General features: G+C 47.9%; 1 protein-coding gene across 7 annotated transcripts in view; it reads left to right on the top strand.

Annotated features, from left to right (window-relative positions):
• Positions 1–15,479, top strand: part of TACC2 (transforming acidic coiled-coil containing protein 2) — a 111,722-nt gene that overhangs the window by 55,734 nt on the left and 40,509 nt on the right. For all 7 annotated transcript variants that reach the window (XM_054163871.1, XM_054163870.1, XM_054163869.1 and 4 more), the window contains exon 4: positions 6,886–7,058. In XM_054163871.1, the coding sequence (XP_054019846.1) occupies positions 6,886–7,058 (173 nt within the window). The remainder of the gene's footprint in view (positions 1–6,885; positions 7,059–15,479) is intronic.

Genomic DNA, 15,479 nt, shown 5'->3' with positions numbered 1-15,479 from the left:
TGAGTTCTCTTGGTGGTTTGTGAATTATGGTTCAGAGTTTGATCTGTAAGAGTCTGATGGAAAACTAAAAAAGAGGGAAAGCCTGTGTCTCTCTACTACCTGCAGCAGGAGTGATTCCACTGAGTAAGAGCTTGTCACTTAATGAATTTGAGTAAACAGAAGGAAAATAATCAAAAATAATGTGTACCAAGCAGTCTTTTCCTTCCCTCTGGGCTCTGCAGAGGTCCACAGCAAGAAGCTGTTGATGCCCTTGAGAGATCCCAGCTTGAGTGGGTAAGGCAAACCTGAGGTGGGTGCAGAAGTAAACTGACTAAGACCGTGTATGTGCAGCTATTCAGTGGCAGAGCTGAGAGGAGGCTTGGTCTCTCTCTGGGGAAATACATTTCTGAAGCATCCTGCCTCAGTCTGAAGCTTGTGGAGTAGGGTTAACAGTTGGACTTGGGGATCCCCAGGGTCTTTTCCAGCCTGGATGTTTCTGTGATTGTCTTCTTGTTGTTGACTGGATATTGGTGTGGGCATTTTGAGAATTGCATGGGAAGAGCAGTTTACTCACTGCAAATGGCAGTAGGAAATGTGAAAAAGGCTTCATCAGGCTGTTTACAGTGCAATTAATGTGTGTCTCTGAGTGCCTTTCCTCTCTGGCTTCAGAGGCTCTGCAGCTTAGACTCACTGAGTGTCTTTTCAAAGCTTTCAGCCTGTATGGCTCCTGCCAGTGCAGTTTCTGTACCTCAGTACGGTGTAAACCAGACTGACCTCAGAAGTATGGAGCTAGTCCTGCATCTGTGTTTCTGACCTCACCAGTAAACCAGTGCTGAATTATTCATGCAGGTTTTATCATCTCTGGAAATGATGGATGGAGGCCAGGCTACAGAACTTACTCCTCCTTTTTATTTCCAGCTCATCCCCCAATGGGATTTATGAGAATTAAAAGCAAAATTCGTCTTCAGGCCTACACTGAACATTGCAGGAAGTTGTTTGGAGTCTTTTTTACCCCTGATTTAGATTCCTCTCACAGTGTATGATAGATTGTGCAGTAAATACTCACATGAGACTCATCCCTTGCATTTATCATAACAGCTACAGATGCTTTGGAGGGCCAGCTAGCACTCACACCCATCTTCCTCACTGGTAAAAAGCTCTATCCACTAATTGTTTTGTGTCTTTGTATCTTTGTTTTATTGGCTTGGAATCTGTGCATTGCCTTCAGGTGTTGCCACAGGTAGTGCTTGTGTATCAGCACTGCAGCGCTTGCTCGTTTGTGCCCTTCCATCGCATGGCTTTGGGTTCCCTCTCTGTCAGAGCCCTGCGAGTACCTCTGCTGCATAAAATCTCAGTGTGGAAGCTAAGCATTGCATGATGGCCTTCTGGTAGGAGGAGCATGTGCCTTTTACCTTCTTATTTGTCGTTTGAGGGCTAAGGCCCAGGGAAACAGAACTGCAGATACCTCTGGCGTGGCTCTTAGGTGGCCTAGAGGTTGTAGATGTAGTTGGGCAGCCCTTTGCCTCTGGAATTGCAGCTCCAGCCAGCTGCAAAGAAAGTGTGGATCTAAAGGTGAGATGAGGGTTGGGGAAAGGAAAAATACCAATTTCTCTCTCCTGCCCCTCAGGGAGTACAGCTGTATCTCAGGAGCAGACTTTCAGGACCACACAGAATGAGTAGGGCTTGTAAGGGACCTCTAGAAGGTATTGCCAGTTAAAATTGATCAGGTAGGAGCTGCTCATCGTCTGAGACAGTCCTTAGCTTCTCCACATCCCCCGTACTGGCACTGGAGGGCAAGCTGTAAACAACAGCTCTCCATAAAGCTTTGAAGTCCGTGCTTTTGTTTCTCTCTTGGGTGGCAGCGGAGCTCAGTTTGGGTTTGTTGCTGTGTGTTGTGAGATGACCTGACTTCTTTCCTCCTATTTCCAAACACACCGTGAGAATGACATCGCCACTCCCTGTCTGATGTTAATAAAACAAAGGCACACAGAGACAAAACAATCAGCAGAGAGAGTGCTTTGAGTTCCAGTGAGAAGGGTGAGTTTGTGGAGTGCTAGGTGGGCGTCAGTGATATCCCTGACAAGCACTAGGGAATGGATCTGGATCATGTTTCACTAATGAAGCAAATGTCACATCCTTTTTACTGAGTGCAGAGGTTGGAAGAAAATACACAGGTTTAAATGTGAGTAGACAGAGGCTGTTCACCTTAGCTCTGGTTGAGAAGATCCCCCCCTGAAACTGGTCTTGATGTTGTTACCTGTGGTTCCACAACCCCAGCTGGCAGCCTGCAGCTCCTGTGGCTCCAGCCTCCCCTCCCCACTCCCAGCACAGACAGCACTTTTCCGTGATGCAACTCCAGCCTCTGCCTTCAGAACCTCAAGTGACCACATGCTCGTTGCTCTGCAGGCTGTGCACCTTGCAGACCCATGGATCAGTGCTCCAGCAGGTAGTTAGGGGTGTTGGTTTTTCCCTGAAGCAGGCCACACACTAAATAAGAACTCTCTATAGATTGGGCTTTAAGTGAAGTGACTCCACGAAAGCCTGTGGAGCACACACCAGTTCCAGATCTGCTCTCCTCCATACAAGTGCTGCTGCTGACCTCAGCTCTTGTGTGAGAGCCCTGCTTTTCAGTTTCTTTCATGTCTCAGCCATCCCTTTCATCCCTGTGAAACAGAACCAGAGTGCACACTTGTGTTGGTTTATGCTGCTGTAGTGTAAACATTAGAGGAACCTGAGTCAGATGGAAGGGTTCCCAGCGTGGCTGAAGGCCACAGCTCTGTTGCAGACTACTTTGTAGTGAATCAAGTTTCCAAGTGACAAGGGGGATGACCTCGCTTCAGAGGCTGTTGTGCCTGAAGAGAGCAAGCGGTGGGGAGAGGCAGTGGAAGGGGGAGGCTCATTCCTGCTCACTGAGTGCTTGCCAGCTCCAGTGACAAAAGGGGCATTTTTCATGCTGAAACCAGGGAGGATTTATAATTATAAGCATCTGTGGTTTACAACAACAACAAAAAAGGTAACTGGATTTCTGCTGGGCCAAAGGTGCAGAAGAGTCATCTCTAATGACTGCCTTCAGCATTTCCTCCAGAGATTTATGTAACTGGCTGGGCAAAACCTCAAAGCCTGCAGATGGAGCGGGAGTGCTCCTGCCCCACAAGCTGAAGCAGTGATGCCAGATCTGTGTTGTTCTAGCATGATTCCTGCATGTCTCTGCTCTCCCCTGCTTCTCCACCCCTTCTGTGTGTTACATTTACTGTTTACTGGCTGTCACTTGAGAAAGGGAGACGGCAGAGATGGACTGAGAGTATTTGTGCTCTATTACCATCCCCTAATCATTGCCTAGCTACTACAGTTTATACTTTTTTTCTAGCCTGTTATGGACAAACCCCAAAGGATACAGCTGGAAAGATAAAATGTTATAAAAGCAAGCTCCTCCTAATGACCCAAGGTGGCTGTGGAGATGCATGAATGTCTGTTCTTCCCTGCAGCTTTTACTTTCATCACTCACCTGAAAACTAGTCCTGCACACTCTGAGCCTGCATTTGCACCACCCCATCTCCACAGCCTCTCGAGCTGGAGCCAACAGGTGAATTCTGTTTGTAAAACCCACATGTCCCATCTCCTTCTGCTTCATCCTTGGTTGGAGCTTCAGCAGAAGCCTGTAGACGACCCAAGGGCTCTTCCTTTCGTGAGACTTTGCCCCCCAGCCGGAGCTGGCTTTGAACCGGTGCCGATTCTCACGGCGTATCGCAAGCTGGCAATCTGGTTTGCACCACCGACCTTCCAGCAGCATTGCTTTGCTTTGTTCTGTGTATTCTCTGTAGGTCTCAGAGAAAAGGCATTCTGAATAGAGCTGGCTGAAATATGTCATTTCCTTCTGGCAGGAAATCCTGTTGTTCTGGGAAAATCTTGCAGTTCGAAAGTAGGACTGCGGCCGTAACAAACCAAACTGTCCTGTGCAAGAGAGCCCATCCCTGTTTTCACTGAGCAAAGCTGGACACAGGGTTTAATCTTTCCAGGATAGGTGTAATGCACACCTTGGAGCACAGTCCTGGGGTGTGCCTCCAGGCTTATGCTTGCTCCCAGGTCCCAGGCTATGACAAAGAACATTTCTCTGGTATTGAGCCTTCCTCCAGGTTTCTTTGTCAAACATTGTGTTTTGCCAGCCACATCAGTCCCCACAACAAACCCAGAAGCGTCTGGGTTAGGGTTAAGACAGTTCTCACTTGATTATGCTGCTGCTTCTGGAGGGGTGCAGCTGAAAATCTGGAGCATTGCATCAGGATCCTTTGGGAATAGTTAAATATTAGCAAGGCAAAGCCTTACGCTGGAGCTCAGGCACCACACAACTGTCTGTCCATGGACTCAGGAGGTTGTTCTCCAGGGCTGATACAATGAGCCAAAAAAGAACAAACATTTCTCTGTGCTTCAGATGCTTATGTCCACCCTGTCCAAGCAAGACACCAAGAAAACAGAGGTAGCTCATTTAAAAGGAGATGAACATGCACAGAGTCTTGCCATCAATTCAGTACAGGAGGACACAGAACTGCTCCATCAACCAGCTTAGCAAAGCAGTTACGAGTGGACATGAAGGTAGAGGCTTAATTTCCTTTTGGTTGTATGTATCTGTGTATTTACTGTATCTGTTACATGTGCTGAACAGACAGTTTGGAAGAGAAGGGAGCCTGAACATTATTGTTTCAGCATTCCAGAGCAACACTGGGAGTTGAAGATGGAGAGTAAAACATTAACCAAGTCTGGAACAAGGAAGAATGGTGTGAAAAGCTGAGAGAGATGAATTACCTGTTGTTCTCTTTGTTTAGATGCTAACTTTCTAGGCTCATTGTTATGACACATGAAACGTTTCTGTACTGGGAAAATACCACACAGCTCCGTTTCCTTTTGATTCTTCAGCTTACAAGTCTCCTGAAGCAGCTCTGTGGAAGGAGGAGAAAGTGTTTTGCTGAATACCTATTGTGCAGCTTTATTTACAGAAGCTCTTTTGTTTGCAGCTGTTCTGAAGCTTGAATTAGTTTGAAGTTAAAAACTGGTCCAGCTTTGGAGGGTTGTGATGGAGAATGCTGCAACCTGCCTCTTCTGATCTGTCTGTGGCCTGATGAATGAGTGTGGTTTAAAGCAATGACACAGAGGACTTAACTTTGAGGGGCTGCAGCAGTAGATGTAACTGACTATTTTTGAGCAGTTCCCCAGGCAGTGACATAAGTTTGGGAAGGAAAAAAACCAAACAGATCCAAAGCTGTTAGCCAGTAGAAGTCCTTCAGCTTTACACATGAGAAGAGGTAATGAGGCAGGGCTCGGCACTGGGCTGGGGCATGCACCTTGATGATGTGTGAGGAGATGTGAGCTCTCCCTGGGCTTCTGCAGGGGCAGCTGGGGAGAACTGGGTACTCTGTGCTCCTGAAGCTGTCAGGGGTGACACCAGGGTCTTTTCTTCCCCAGCTCACCGAAGGCTTCGTGCTGAGATGGAATTAGGCAAATCTAATTGAATGCAAATCCTGTGCTTGTACCTCCCTGACATCGAGCCGCTTGAACTAATCGTGAGCTTTAAGAAAGCAAACAGAATCTGCAGCTCACAGTTACCTGTTAACTCAGACCAAATGAGAAGAGTCTTTGGTCCAGGGTGGCTTTGGGGGTTTTAATGGCTTTTAATTTCATGGCAAATTTTGTCCCTGTTGCAGTGGCGTGTGGGGTGCGGAGCGCTGTGGGCAGTGGAGACTACAGCCATGCCCAGAATCACTGGGCAAAGAGGCGAATCAGGCCTGGCCTTTAGGAATCTGTCACACTCCATGCACTTTGTTAGTGCTTCTGGCCACCAGAAGTGCTTATTGAAAGTGCACTGAAGGTTCAGTGCATGTTGGACATGAGACCGTGCTGGCTGCGTTCCCTGTGCTCAAGAGAAAGCGCTTCCAGTAGAAATGTTTAAAAGGTACAATTTGGCCTCAGGTTGGTCTCAGGACAAATAAGAACTATAGCTTCAGATGTAGAAGGACAGTTGCCTAAGGCTGTACTGCTGCTAGAGCACATGGTGTGCTCTTGAGTGGTTTGGATCTCCACTCAATGTTTTGTACTGTTGCTGTCCTTCAAGCCTGTGTTTCGTTTGAATGGCTTCACTTTGGGTGCTGTTTCCTTGCTGGGATGGCACCAAACCATCCTGGTCCCTCTGGATTTTGTGCCTCTCTGAGCACACAGTGCTAGGAAAGGATTACTGCTAACACCAGGACTGCATGTATTTCAGAGGTGTCCTTACCTTCTGTGCCAAAGCCATCCACTTACTCTTGAGAAGAGTTAGGCTCATATCCTGCTAAAGATAGTTTTGTTTTTTGCCCTGAGAGCGGGGTGTCTGAGGATTTGCTGCACCTCAGGTGTCTCTGTGTCTTCTTTCTTACCTGTAGGAGACCATGCATACATTTGATGCTAGTTTAGATGGATTTTCTTTTCTTCTTCTTTTTTTTTTTCCCAGAAGCTGTGAAATGTCTTTAGTAGATCATCTTCATGTTGGTTTGGCTTGCTTTTCAGCTGGTTTAGATACACTCACACCAAGGAGAGTTTTAGGGACTACCACGGAGGCATCAGTCGTGGCGTCTGTGTTGGGCCAACTTTCACACTGGAGAGCAGGCTTTGCAGGCAGGACTTGTTTCCAAGTGTGTGTTCACTTTTTGCAACACAAGGAAATCTCAAGTGGCATGAATACTTTTCTGTGGAGGAGACTGCAGCCAGGGTATTCTGCTCTGGAAACCATACTTCACAGTAAGATCTCCTTCAGGAATCGCAGAGGTGGCTGGTAGCTGAGGTCTGTGCCATCAGCTCAGAAAGCCCTGTGTTCCCAGGGGGGACCTGCAAACGCGAACCTTCACTGGGCTCACTAGTTTCTCATTTGCTTTTCACCAGGAGCTCTGACTCTGAAGAAGCATTCGAGACCCCGGAGTCCACCACCCCGGTGAAGGCACCACCTTCACCTCCACAGCCGCCCCCCGAAGCAGTAGCGGCGGCAGCAGCAGCGGCGGTGGTAGGAGACGCAGCAGAACAAGAGACAAAACCCCCGCTGCCCTCGGAAGACACAGGTAACGAGCGTGTAATGGGCGGGACGGGTCCCTGAGGAAGATGAAGCTGCAGGGAGGTGCCTGTGCAAGCACAGGCGAGGAAGTGATGCTATTAAAATGTTTTCTGGACGATTAGTTTGTGCATGCTCGACGTTACCCATCCCGGGAGGGAAAACCCTCTGCCTCCTGGAAGTATTGAAGGATCTGCCCATAACACTTGACAGATACTGAAGGAAAGAGGAGCTTTCTAGAAAGACCTTTCTGCATCTTGAATCGAAATCGTTCTGCAGGATCGTTACTGAGCCAGACAAGTAGAAAAGGGAGGCATTGAAGTGCTGGTGCCTGGCTAAGTGCTGCTGACTGTGACGTTAACAGAACCTTATTTTTCAAAGAGATTTATGGTCACCTGAAACAAAAGGAGAGCCAAAAGCCCTTAGAACAATAGAAATATTCATATTAGCTTTACAGGGGGAACAGGGGCCCGTGTGTGAATGTGTGTATAATACACATCCACCAAGATTGCTGTGTACTGGGAAAATAACCTTTAAAGAGGGAATATTGTGTTTCAGTTCTTTTATCCCTGTTCTGTGCTCTCTGTGCTATGGAATATGAGGTGGTCCAAAGCCCTCTATTAGCCCAGAAGAGCTTGGTTTGGGCTGTCAGATGACAGCTCAACAATTCCAGACTCAACTCCCCATTATGCTCTGTCTTTTTCCCATCCCCAAGTCAAGTCACCTTGATCACCTGGCCACGTTGCATGAAGGTAATTTTACTCTCAGCAGACTGAAACTCTCTTGTGTTTCCTTTGGAGAGATGTGTGGCATTGCCAGGCTGCGTTCTAAACCTTCGGTTTCCACTCCAGTAGTGACTGTGTATGGCAGTGGGCAAAGAGCAGTGTCAAGGCTGATGTGTGTGTGCATTACAAAGTCTGTCCAGCTTTGATTTTGACCTTCAGGAAAGTGACAAATGAGTCTTGCAAACGGCTGGAGCCACCTAATGCATTTCTGAGAAATATGCATTAAGGAATGCTCTTTAAGACCATGATTTATTACAGGAGTTTATAAGAAGCTAGAAAGATGCTCAATAAACTGATGCCACAACACAGGAATGAAACACAGAGACATCCTCATACTTCTTTTCTGCTGTTGCTGCTCCCTCTTCATTGGAGCAAACACAGTTATTCATTCTCCATCTTCTTTCCTTTTCCTAACCTTCTGTAATCTAATGATTACAAAACAAGTGCTGAGAGAACAAAAGCAGCCATATGCTAAACAGAATGGGAGTGTGCTTTCAATTACTGCAGCAGAGCATCTCCAGACCCTTGATTACACGTGTGCTTCCATGGCACATGTCATTCTTTTTGCCCTCCATCCATCTCCCCCTCCTTTCTTTCAGGTATTTCTGGAGAAAAGTAGGAAAATGAATCTCTCTTTTCACAGTCAGTGTGAACTGTCTTGAAGGCCATTGGATGGCAGAGAGGCTCCACAGAGCTCTGGGCAACCTGACCTAGTTGAGGATGCCCCTGTTTACTGGAGATTGGACTAGATGACCTTTGGAGCTCCCTTCCAACCCAAACCCTTCTGTGATTCTAGGAAAACATTTTCATTTGCAAATTAGATTTGTCCATGGGATGGAACTTACCGCAGACTAACAGGGCTGTGTTCAGCACCCCAAGTGATGCAAAGTGAGGTTATACAAGAGGGTAATTGATGGGAGGAAAGGAAGAAGTGTGTAATGCAGAAGAAATTCCAACAGGAGCAGGAGGGCGACAGAAAGCATTCGTTGTTCTGGAAGTCCTTAGAAGAAATCCTGGGCTGCATCAAGAGAAGCAGAGCCAGCAGGGCGAGGCAGGTGATTCTGCCCCTCTGCTCCACTCTGCTGAGACCCCACCTGGAGCACTGTGTCCAGTTCTGGGGCCTCTATTACAGGAAGGATTTGGAGGTGCTGGAAGGTGTCCAGAGAAGGGCCATGAGGATGAGCAGAGGAGCTGCTCTGCTGTGCGCACAGACTGAGGGAGTTGGGGCTGTTCAGTCTGGAGAAGAGAAGGCTCCAAGGAGACCTAATTGTGGCCTTCCAGTATCTGCAGGGGGCTACAAGAAAGCTGGGGAGGGACTTTTGAGGGTGTCAGGGAGGGATAGGACTGGGGGGGATGGAGCAAAACTAGAAATGGGGAGATTCAGATTGGATGCCAGGAAGAAGTTGTTCCCCATGAGGGTGGTGAGAGCCTGACACAGGTTGCCCAGGGAGGTGGTGGAAGCCTCATGCCTGGAGGTGTTTGCAGCCAGGCTGGATGTGGCTGTGAGCAACCTGCTGTGGTGTGAGGTGTCCCTGCCCATGCAGGGGGGTTGGAAGTAGATGATCCCTGAGTTCCCTTCCAACCTTAACAATTCTATGATTCTGAATCAGTACTCCTAAGAGCATAGCTTAGGAGTTCTCTCGAGATGTTTTGTACCTTGTAAGCCACTTGAGTAACAGTTATCCCATGGCTTACCTACCTGTGGCTGCAGACAGAGAGCGTGAGTCCCTTCCTGAGGGGTTATGGTGAGTTAAAGCAGAGTTGCTTGTTGGTCCCTCCCAGCTAAACCAGCAGGGTTCCATTCAAGAGGGGTAAGGCATGGGGGCAAGCGGCGAGCCTGGCACGTGCATGGGGAGAGGCAGTGACATCCAGCTGGGTTTCTGGTTCACCAGCTTCATGGCTTTGTCTTCTGCATGAGGCTGGTGACAGAGCATGTGTGTGGATGGAAGGAGGGAGCATAGGAAGTGTTTAAAGGCTTATTTCATCTATATCTGCCAATAATTTCCGATGCAGTTGTGCTGTGTGGTATCATTAGTGCGACAGCTGGACCCCACTGCTGGAAAGCCAAGAGCAGAGCTTTTAATTAGGTTGACTTCAGTGCTGGCTTAATAAATATGATGAAAGTGAGCTATAGCTAGACTCATCCTGGGCTCGTGCCAGCTCCTGGTGGGGGAAAACCTGCTGCATGGCTTTGGTCCATCAGCAGCAGAGCAGAAGAGGGGAGTCAGTCTGCAGGTTAGTCTGGAGGGGAAGAAGAGTAAGAGAGCATGTATGGAAACCACCTCTGGACCTCAGGAGGAGTCACTGAGGAGCCTTCCCATTCCTCTGTAAACATTTCCTTTGTTGTGGGGAACGTGGGTTGTACTCTCCAGGCAAATGACTGTGGGTGCTTTGTAGTATTTTTATGCTGGTAGGATTTTAAATGATTGTTGCCTGTTTCCTCAGCTTCTTGTAGCAGCGTTCTCTCGTCCTTTGTTCTGGCCAGAGAATGCCCCAAGCCCTTTCTCCCAAACACCCTGGTTCTGACCAAGAATTCCTGCCCAGGGAAGGACATTTCTTCTGTCCCTCCACTGCCTTACCCAATTAATTACTGCATTCAGATTATAAACAGGGGGAGCTGTGGGAGCTGGAGTCCCCTCTGTGCGTTACAGCCCAGTGATCCGGAGATGGGAGACCTATATTCAGGTCCTGCTAGTGCCAGGGAAATTGAGGTCAGGCTTTCCAGTAGAGAGATGACAGCCCAGACAAAAACAAACCTCATTTTGGGGACAGAAAACATTCTTCTGTTTTGTTTTGGTTTTTTTTTTCTCTTGAAGCTTAACAAAGAGAAAATGCAAAGCAATTGTATATGCAGAGATCGCTCCCAGAATAAATGGCAGGAGTATTTTTACACTGCTGTGTAAAACAGTGTTACTAATTGATTTCATGACTTCAAAGGGTTCTCAAAACAAGCAGGAGCTGGAGATAAACTCTGCTTCAAGATGTCTGGTGCAAGGTACTTCCAATTGCTGCATGCTGCAGGCAGGGTGCATTTGTCTCCCGAGTTGTTACTGCACTGTGCTGGAGCGTGCTGGATGTGTTTTCCCAGGGCTTGTTTTTCACTGGGAAACACAACTGGAATTGCATTTCTGCTCTCTCTGCTTTATTGGAACTGCTCAAGTTTTCTTTCTAAGCCGTTCAAAAGAGGGTTTCATTTTGTCTCCAGCTCAGCAGCGTTAAGCCCTTCTATTTTCAGCCTGTTGGTTGGCTCTGTGTGTTAGAGAGATGCCAAAATGCTCAGCTGTCCCAGGGCACAATGCTGCAGCTCCTTCTCTAGGAGAATTTGTTGTCATTTGAAAGCAAAAATGTTTTCTAAATACCTAGCAGCCTTTTCTGTGTCCTGCCTCCATGAGCCATTTTCCTTCTTCATCAAGCAGTAGCTCAGATTTGAATTGAGTGAGCTCAGAGCTGCTGCAGATATTTCATTTCATTCTGAAAACCCCTCTGGATTTCCAAAGCTTTAGGAAACTTTTCTTTTTGCTTCCATTTTTATTCATGGGCATGTCCCCAGAGAGCATACACCTGCTGTGGCAGGGTGATGCCCCAGGGTGCTGCATCCTGTCCCACTGCTCAGTACTCAGAGCAGAGAATCACAGAATCATTGTGGCTGGAAGAGGCTTTTTAGATCAAGACCAACCTTTAACCCAGCACTGACAGCTCACCACTAAACCATTTCCCTCAGAACCACACCTGCTCATCTTCTGTACCCCTCCAGGCGTGGTGATTCCACCACTCCCTGGAAAGCCTCTCCACAGCTTAACAATCCATTTGGGGAAGAAAATCTTTCTTATGTCCAATCTAAACCTCCCCTGCATGATTGAGGCTGTTTTCCTCTTGTCCCATCATGTGTTACTTGGGAGAAGAGCCTCACCCCCACCTCACTCCAACCTCTCAGGCAGGTACAGAGCTCTGCAGGTGAGGAGGGGATCGGTGATACTGCACCAGGATGAAACAAGTCTGCCCTTACCTTGGCTGCTTCTGTAGCTCTTTGTGCAACCACTGCCTCTGAGTTGCTGCATCTCTTTCTAAGGCTGGAAGAATGTGTAAATGCCTAATAGCCACCCTGATCCCAACCTGCAAATGCCTTCTGTGCTTCCCATCCAGCACAGAGCCACGGCAGCAGTTCAAAACTGGATGTCCTCACCAGTGGACAGTTTGGGGCACACACAAAGGATTTGTTACTCTTCAGGTCATTTATAGACCTTTAAATAAAGACTCACTGAATCACAGCGTGGCAGGGCTTGGAAGGGACCTCTGGACATCATCTAGTCCAATCCCCTTGCTACAGCAGGGTCACCCAGAGCAGGTTGCTCAGGATTTTACAAAGGCCAGGGGGGTTTGGAATCTCTGCAGTGAAAGAGACTCCACAGCCTCTCTGGGCAGCCTGCTCCTTTGTTCTCTCATCCTTGCAGGAAAGTTTGTCCTGATGCTGTGTGTAAGAAGGCCGAGTTGAGTGAGGCATGTGTCTACCTTGCTGCTCTTGTAGGACACTGAAGCTGTGCTAACAGCTGAAGTGCCAGCAAAATCTTGGTATTTTGTACTGTACAATAAAAGATTTCTGCAGCTGACCAGAACCAGGTGTTTTTAATTGCTTTCTGTGGATGCTGAACCAGAAATTGCTTTTGTTGGTTAATGCCAACAGCTTTGTATTGTCTGTCTAGCAACGTTTGCTTCTGTCATAAGAGGTGACAGGTGAAAATGCCAAGCATTAACCATGTCCTGCAGCTCACTTAGTGCTCTCCCTACCTGGATACAAGATGTCTTGGGTTTTCTCTTCTTGCTTTAGGGATTGTTTATATTTTTCACACCTGAACCGGGCAAAAATTCTTTGAAATAAGAGGAATTGCCTTGTGGAAGGAGCAGAACTTGGTCAGTACTGTTTGTATCTTCTTCTCTGGCACTTCTGCTGTTGTAAACATGGAGCCAGTTCTGCTGTGATGCCAAAGGAGTCTAAGAGCAGCATTTCACTGCTACCAAAAGCCAGGGATTTTGGAGGCAATTTCACAACTGGTTTCCTACAGCAACAATAAAAATGCCACAGCAGTGGTTCCAGCGACACTGCAGAAAGCTGTAAGGAAAGGATTTGTTCAGGAGGAAGTTGTGAAATGAGCAATTACAGAAGATTAAAGCTCTGCACTATGTGGAGCACACCAAATTTGAATGCTGTTTAGCTTGGAGAGGCTGGAAAGCTTTGTATGTTCTCTGTGCTGCCGTGACACGTCCCAGCCTCGGCTCTTCCACGCCTGCCATTTGCAGTCCAAGTCCTGCAGGGCCTTGGGTTTCTTTTATTTTGCTTAAATGCACGTTGGTGCTGACTTTGAACAAGGGGCCTCAATCCTGCTGAAGCCTTTGGCTCATGCTGGAATGAAAACAACACATAATTGCAGGCAACTTCTCGTTCAGATCCCCCTTTCATTTGGTGCTGACCTACATCGGTACTCTGCTGACGTGTTGGAGCGCCAGGAGTGCTGATGGTGAAGCATTCCTGTGAGGTGTCTTCCCCTCCTGATTCGGTGTACAATGTGCAGATCAGGCTAATGCTGGACTTTCAGGGCACTCTTGGTATCCCTTTGACAGAAGTCGCATCAGTGTCAGAAAGTGATGTGTGTCTGAAATGAGCACCAGCTCAGCTCACAAATCAAGTCTGATTAATGACCTCTCAGCCAGGCTGAAACCATGCCCAACCCAGCGGAGATTAAGGAGAAAAATAAGCTGTCCTAGAGTACTGCCACCTCCTTAGCATTCCTTTAGAAGAAAAACACATTCAAATAGTATTTTATTTGCTGTAACTTAGTGAACTTCCACAGCCTTACAAGAGACATGGTGTAGCTGTCGTTCCTTTGACGCTACCTGCAAGGAGCTGGTGTCACTCGACGGGACTGCTCTGGGAAATGCATCCAATTGCCTTAAACCTTTACTGTCCTCTACAGCCATAAATAATAACTCTTGTAATCAATATGCAGACACACAATTCCCTCTGAAACAAAGGGAGAATGTTTTAATCTGTTCTTATCCCATTCATAGCCTATTCTGTGCTGTCCATATTGCTTTTAGGGAGGAGATTACTGAAGGGAGCTGGGCAAAATGGGAACTCGTTTGCAAAACATGCCAAGATGAGGATGATGAAAAAGATGTGCAGAAATGTCTCCAAGATCGTTTAAGGATGAGAAAAGCTCTTTGGCTTGATTGTTTTTCTTGATGATTGTGTAGTTGAAGAGGCTGTCAGCGTGAAGGCAGCTGCAGCGCTTCGAGAGCAATCGCTGGGGTGTTCTGCTCCAGTCCGTACCCGTGGCAGCTCAGAGCAGCTGGCTTGAACTGGCAGCTGGGGGGGAGATCCCCAGGTCTGCAGTTCCCTGATGGGACACACAGACATAGAAGGAGGTGTCTGTTAGGTTCAGACAGGCAGCAGTGCCGTGGCAGCAGGAACAAACCATATTCTTTGGTGAAACATTTCAGTAGCGAACTTTGGTGAGCTGGACAGCAGAAGGGGCCAGCACCTTAGCCCTTCCCTCCCTGTAGATCTTCTTTCCTGTACACACTGTCCCATGCAGTTGTCATATCCCAAGGCAAGGGATTCCTAGAGATCTCTTTAGAATTCATTTAATGACTCTTTAATTACAGTGGTTTAACACTTTTAGCATATAGTTATCTCTCCAGCATTTTCTTTTCACTGGTGAATGGTGGACATCTGGGTGGACAAGTTAATCGTGAGCCAGGAGTGTGCTCTTATGACCAAGCAGGCCAAATGGTATCATGGGGTGCATTAAGAGAGTGACCAGCAGGTCAAGGGAAGCTCTTCTTTCCCTCTACTCTGTCCTAGTGAGGCCATATCTGGAGTATTGTGCAACTGTTGGAGAGAGTCCAGCAGAGGCTGTGAAGGAGGAGAGGGGACTGGAGCCTGCAGTGTGCCCAGGCAGCCAGGAGGGCCAATGGCATCCTGGCCTGCGTCAGGAACAGTGTGGCCAGCAGGAGCAGGGAGGTCATTCTGCCCCTGTACGCTGCACTGGTTAGGCCACACCTTGAGTCCTGTGTCCAGTTCTAGGCCCCTCAGGTTAGGAAGGAGGTTGGCTTGATGGAGCGAGTCCAGAGAAGGGCAACAAGGTTGGTGAGGGCTTTGGAGCACAAGCCCTATGAGGAGAGGCTGTGGGAGCTGGGGTTGCTTAGTCTGGAGAGGAGACTCAGGGGTGACCTTATTGCTCTCTACAACTACCTGAAGGGGGGTTGTAGACAGGCAGAGGTTGGTCTCTTCTCCCAGGCAACCAGTACCAGAACAAGAGGACACAGTCTCAGGCTGCGTCAGGGGAGGTTTAGGCTGGAGGTTAGGAGGAAGTTTTACACAGAGAGAGTGATTGCCCACTGGAATGGGCTGCCTGAGGAGGTGGTGGGGTCGCCGTCACTGGGGGTGTTCAGGGCGAGGCTTGACAGGATGCTTGGTTCCATGGTTTAGTTGATTGGGTAGTGTTGGATGATAGGTTGGACATGATGATCTCGAAGGTCTCTTCCAACCTGGTTAATTCTGTTCTATTCTATTCTACCTGTCTGACATAAAAAGGCTGAGAGACTTGGGGCTGCTTTGGCCTGGAGAAGAGCAAGAGGGGATCTTCTCA

This window comes from Dryobates pubescens, chromosome 8 (assembly GCF_014839835.1).
Source record: "Dryobates pubescens isolate bDryPub1 chromosome 8, bDryPub1.pri, whole genome shotgun sequence".
Lineage (NCBI taxonomy): Eukaryota > Metazoa > Chordata > Aves > Piciformes > Picidae > Dryobates > Dryobates pubescens.
This window is presented reverse-complemented; position numbering and strand designations above follow the sequence as displayed.